This window comes from Phyllostomus discolor, chromosome 13, assembly GCF_004126475.2.
Source record: "Phyllostomus discolor isolate MPI-MPIP mPhyDis1 chromosome 13, mPhyDis1.pri.v3, whole genome shotgun sequence".
Taxonomy (NCBI): domain Eukaryota; kingdom Metazoa; phylum Chordata; class Mammalia; order Chiroptera; family Phyllostomidae; genus Phyllostomus; species Phyllostomus discolor.
In genome coordinates, this window is record NC_040915.2 from 7,215,023 (window position 1) to 7,221,022 (window position 6,000).

At 44.8% G+C, this 6,000-nt stretch overlaps 1 protein-coding gene across 1 annotated transcript in view; it reads left to right on the forward strand.

Annotated features, from left to right (window-relative positions):
• The window catches only part of HSPA4 (heat shock protein family A (Hsp70) member 4), a 40,098-nt gene extending 34,383 nt beyond the window's left edge, over positions 1–5,715 (forward strand). Inside the window, exons 16-19 of the mRNA XM_028527527.2 lie at positions 457–564; positions 2,032–2,151; positions 3,247–3,408; positions 3,604–5,715. Coding sequence (XP_028383328.1) covers positions 457–564; positions 2,032–2,151; positions 3,247–3,408; positions 3,604–3,807 — 594 coding nt within the window. The 3' untranslated portion in view covers positions 3,808–5,715. The remainder of the gene's footprint in view (positions 1–456; positions 565–2,031; positions 2,152–3,246; positions 3,409–3,603) is intronic.
• The last annotated feature ends 285 nt before the right edge of the window (positions 5,716–6,000 follow it).

Genomic DNA, 6,000 nt, shown 5'->3' on the forward strand with positions numbered 1-6,000 from the left:
TGCACTGTTTTCAGAAGTACCGTTTCATGTCTGTTAGTGGAGTGTTCTGTTTCCTAAAGGTTAGTCTGTGTGTATCGCTGTTAGATACATGTGCATGCTGTTACCTACCTGGTGTCTTTCTTTAAATCAGCTAACTTTTCCCTGGTATTTATTTTAACTTATTTGTAAATGGAGTTTCTAATTCTGAAATTTTCAAAAATACCCAAATGTTGCTTACAGCAGAGAGTATCATAAACTTCCCTAGACTGGACCTGTCAAGCAGAACAGCATTTGGCCAGTCTTGTTTTCTGATCTCCTACATGCCCCTCACATTTTAAAGGAAATGCCGCTGCATCGCAGCCTGCGCCTGTGACTCCACGAGTGACTCCACGAGTGAACCGGCTGTTTCAGAAGCGATGGTGTCTGCTAGGTGGGCGAATCACAGCTGACCTAACTGCGATATTTCTTCATCTTTAGGATCGTAACAGTTTTACCTTGAAACTAGAAGATACCGAAAACTGGTTGTATGAGGACGGAGAAGACCAGCCAAAGCAAGTTTACGTCGACAAATTGGCTGAGTTAAAAGTAAGTGGCTTTTGAAAACAATGTCCTGAACTGGTGCTATAATTGCCAAGGAGAGCATCTCAGAGTTGGGAGGAATTCTTACGTCAAGTAATGAAGAGAGGCTGAAGGTGATTGAAGAACTGTATGTTTTATTGCTTAGGTTCATTAACTTTCTCACCTTAGAGTAACAAAAGAATTTATCTGAACATTTAGACTTAAAATGTTACTGTATTGGAGTTGAGTGCTTTCTTGGTGTCTAGAGATGCAAAGATGTGCCAGACGTGTCCCTGTCCTGAACTCGGGCAGGGCGGTGGGTGTGGCTGCGGTTCTCAGCAAAGCAAAGCATCAGGTTTTTACTTGAAGAATCCGATCGTTCAGCCTGAGAGTTCAAGAACAAAGAGCTGTCTGAAGTCAAGGTGTCTGGGAGAGGATGCAAATGCACAAGACTTTCCCCGTTTCTTCAGGTTACTTAGTTTTTTGTCAGACTAGGCCGTGGTGACTAAAACAGGAGCCTCTAGTGAGCTCTTCCGCTGAGGGTTTTGCTTTACTTTTCATTGATGTCAAACTCATGGACGGAGAGAGAAGAATAGTTTCAGCTGCTGTCACCTCGTGGCCAATTTTGTTTCATTTCTGCTCTTGGTTACTTGAAGCAAGTTCTGCATATTATATTTAATCCAAAAATATCTCAGTAGGTATTTAAAAGAAGATGTAACCTTAAACTCTGCCATAACCCACCTAAAACATTCCTTAACATCACCATATCTACAGTCAATTTTCAGGTTCCAGGTATTTCGCATTATTTTGTTAGGTTTGACTCAGGATGCAGGTGAGGTCCATATGTTTTGTTGGCACAGTGAGTCTCCTAACACGGCCTGTGTGGTTCTCCTTCCACCGTCACTCCGTGAAAGAAAGATCACTGTCCCATTGGCTTTGCCCCAGTCTGGATTTTGCTGATTTTCATCTTTGTGGTGTTTAACATCTGGTAATTGATGGATAGATCTAGAGGCTTCCTAAGATTCAGGCTTAAAATTCTTCTTGGCAGCGGTACTTCGTATTTAGTGTTGGGGTCACTGTCAGCAGGCACCTGGTATTTGGTTGTCTCTCACGGGGTTTTGAGAATGGGGACTCAGGCGACAGTTGTGTTGGCTGCACAGGGAACAGTACGGAGAAACACTGGTACCTCTAACCCGAGGGAGGACACAGGGTGGAGCAGGAGTGGGTTTACAGTCCGCATGGGAAATAATACACTGATTAAGAAAGAATGATAAAAGAATAAACTCCGCTGTGTGTATTCACAGCTCTAAACCTACCCTTGCCCAATCTGTATGTGCTTTTCAATGGGCCGTGGGAAGTATTTAATTTCTTAGATTGCTCATTGAGGTTAAATGTACTTTAATCCATAATCAATTTTAGTAATTGTAGAAACAGTGCTACTCTGATAGTTTAAGCTGCCCTGTGAAGAATTTGTATGTTCTCTCTTTTGTTAAGAATCTAGGTCAGCCTATTAAGATAAGATTCCAGGAATCCGAAGAAAGACCAAAATTGTTTGAAGAACTAGGGAAACAAATCCAGCAGTATATGAAAGTAATCAGCTCATTCAAAAACAAGGTATCTTTGTTTTTCCTCTTCCCTACTACTGTTTTGGTAGACTTAAAGCTTTAAGACATTTGTAGAGTTATTTATTCTCTTGTTCTCTTGGAGTGTTCTTTAATATTGTTTTCTTTTTAGATGTTAATGTAGTACATATTTTATCAAATCTTACTAAGAACCTTGGGATTTGCCACTTTAATAGGTAGGATCTGGCTGGGACTGAGCAGTATTGTTTATTTCCATTCCTCGCTGTGCATGCTTCCTCGGTGACTTAGCCTGCTTGGGCCCGGTCCTTCTGAGAACACACTAGGCGTGTGATTTGGCTTGGTCTGCAGATGCAGGACTGTCTCAGCAGGAAACTGCTGCTGACCAGTGTTCTAGCACTGCGTGGGGTCGCCTCGTGCACACATTGCTCATTGAGTCCACACGAGCACCCTATGGAGCAGATGGTGGTACCAGCAGTTCTGGGTGACGTCCCGCTCTTCAAGCCTCAGTGTCCGTAAGCAACACCCCAGATTACTTAGGGGTGCCGGGACCTGGCTGGAGGTCTGACCCCAGAGTTCGGATTCTTAACCCCACTCCACTGTGCTCTCGCTTCCTGATGTGCATTGTTTGTGTAAGAAACTTTGAAAGGGAGAAATAGAACTCGTTTTTTGGTTTTCTGTTTTTGTTTTTTAGGAGACTGACACGCTGCCTACTGTGCTAACAAGGCACCTTGATTTTGGTTTTTAAGTTTTGCCTCCCGAAGGGTTCCTATAAAGAGTTGTGTTTAACTGCCGTTGGGTTCCTGACAGGCATGTGTAAACCCTAGCTCTCGTGTCTGAGGACACGCAGTGTTTCCTTAAGATCTCTGTGTAAAGTATGTGCAGTTTATACCGCTGAGGCCTTCTCATTGCAGCCTTAATGTAAGGTTTTGACCTTTAAATCTATTTAAGTTTTAAAAATTGAGTTTACCTTTCCTTGGATTTCTAAGGAATTGAATATTTAGATCGTGAGGGTGAAGGTGTGCTCTATTTTGGAAAGATTGTGACTTTTGGAAGGCTGAAGCACTAGGCGACACTCGGGTAGGGAAGCCATCCTTTGACACCATCTCGTTGTGACGGCTGCTTGCAGGAGGACCAGTACGACCACCTGGACGCTGCTGACGTGACGAAGGTGGAGAAGAGCACGAACGAGGCCATGGAGTGGATGAACAAGAAGCTGAACCTGCAGAACAAGCAGAGTCTGGCCCTGGATCCGGTTGTCAAGACAAAGGACATTGAAGCTAAAATTAAGGTATTTAATGGCTTTACCTTTTAAATAGTGCTTTCTTGTCAGCCTTATTATTTATTACTAATAGTCCTTAAAGGGATATTTTGGAGGGAACTTCATTACTGCATCTTAGGTGGGAGAGGGTGGACTTGGATTTTGTGTAACATGTAAAATTTGTTATTTTATAAGAAAGCACAATTTTCTCTTCTACCATTGTAGGAGCTGATGAGTATCTGTAACCCTATAATTTCAAAGCCCAAACCCAAAGTGGAACCTCCAAAGGAGGAGCAGAGTAATGCCGAGCAGAACGGACCAGTGGACGGACAAGGAGACAGCCCCGGCACGCAGGCCGCCGGGCAGGGCCCAGACTCTGCTGTGCCATCGGATTCAGACAAGAAGCTTCCTGAGATGGACATTGATTGATTCCAACAGTTGTTTATATTAAAACAGACTATTATAAAGCTTTAAGTTGTCAACTTTGTTCTGAACATCAACTAGAGCAATCTAATACTGGACATTTCTTAGTTTTTAGGGGATTTTGGGGGAAGGGATATAGGTAATGTATGGAGCATTTTGACTTCTAAATAGTTAGGTACAGAAATTAAGTGCATTCTATCTTTTTCATAATGGTACTATTTAGAAGTCCAGTTAGTCTTACTGAGCTTATGCTTCACTCCTTTTGTGTTTAAATCATGCTTCTACAAAGACAAGCTTGTTCAGGGAAGTTGAGCTCTAGCAGAAACAATGACTGGCCACCAGGCAGACCGCTTATTAGGATGTAAGCGACAGGACCTGTAACTGTGCCCCAGAAGTTTATGGTGGGGATCGCCATGGAGTCCCCCGCCTGGCCTGGGGTGGGGCCTCCTTCTTCCTGGGGGCCGGAGCGTGGCATGGCATGGGCTAACAGCACAACACAGGTGTGTTCTGAGCCACTTTCCAGTCCCAGTGCGTTTCTGCTTCACTTCCACTCCCACCCTGTTCTTAGCCCCCACTCCCAGTAAAGGGGCTCCCATTACAGGTGCCATGTGCCGCCCCCCCGGGAAAACAGGCCCTCACTGGAGCGAGCTGTTGACTGAGGATCTTAGACCTGGATGCCCTTCCTGGGGAAGCACGTTCCTGAAAGTATGTTTCATTGATTACAGGCATGATAGATTTACCCGAGGAGTTGATTCTTGTTCATTATGGTGTAAAGATTTGTATCCTGGCCTGCGCGTTCGGCTGAGAGATGTTCTGTAAATTTGAGGTATATCTTGTAGTCCCAGGACCAGAGTTTTTTGTTTGTTTGTTTCTTTTTTTAAAGCTCATTCACAATCACTTGTGTGTTGTGTTAATATCTGTCATGAATCTGCCAATTTTGTATGTGTTAACAGCTGACAGATCATACAGAAAACTAAGATACACTGGGTTGTACTGGATGTGTCTGAAATTAGTGTTAACGAGTGTGGTGCTGGACTTGGGCAACACCTCCCTCCAGTGCAGCCAGCGTCGGGGGCACCGAAGCACTTCCGGTGACTGCCTGTAGGGGCAGCGTTGGCAGGAGTGAGGCGGTTTGGAAACTCCAAGGGAAGCAATATTAAGAGGCCAGAGCTGGTACTTGCCTTAGAAACTGTTATAAGCTTTGTTGGCTATGTTTTTGATCTTTGCAATAATTATTTTCTGTATAACAGAGTGCCTCTCTGTTAATTTTGGCTTATGTTGTTAGAAACATGATCATACCTTGTGCATTTAGAATAAGTTTCTGCCCATCTGCACACTGAAAAATTTTAGGGTGTTACAACCTCTGAAGTGCTACAGAGAAACACTGCTTAGAGAAAAGGAAGGTGCAAGTGTGTTTATGCTGGTGCATACGCATGCGTGGCAGCCAGGAGCTGGCCCCGTAGAGCCGCCGCCACCCGCTCTCTGCCTGTCATACTTCGAGAGTTCCAGCTGGCCCGCAGGGAGGCCAATAGCTGCTTTGGAGTGCTGGCTGTAGGATCAAGCCAATTCTTACGCAACTGACTCAGTCCTTAACAGCCATTTCTAATACATTTTTTTTTTGTGGGGGGAGGGCGTGGGTGTTGGGATGGGGGTGAATTTGAAGGTTCAAATTTAAACTAGAAATAAGGTGATATGGTCTGCTTGCTGTCTATTAAGACCAGTTGGATTTACTCGGAGGCCAGGCCAGAGAGTGTGATAATCATAATCGGTGACTTCGTGCAGACAAGCGTTTATCCAGGTTGCATTATCCAGACTGGTTTGTTAAAGTCCCAGGTCACATTCTTACACTACGAAAAACATTCAGTAAACATGACACGAGTTTAGGAAAAATTAATAAAAGAAACCTGTCTTACACTCAAAGGAATGGTTTCCTTAATTTTGGAGAGGGGGCGTGGGGGTGCATGTGTGTTCAGTGAAAACCTCTGCTGGGCCGGGAGTCCTGGCCCCGCCCTGGTCCTCACCCCCAAGCCTTGAGTCTGGGGGTGGGCGGTGCTCGGTGCTCGGCACATGGCCCTCAGGTGGGGAGGAGCTCCTTCTGCGCACTCCTCCGATCGATGTAGGCCTCCTTATTACCTTGTGACTGGACCTTACTTCGAGAGTGTGGACAAGAGCAGAGGGTGGGTTGCAGCCCCATAAGAG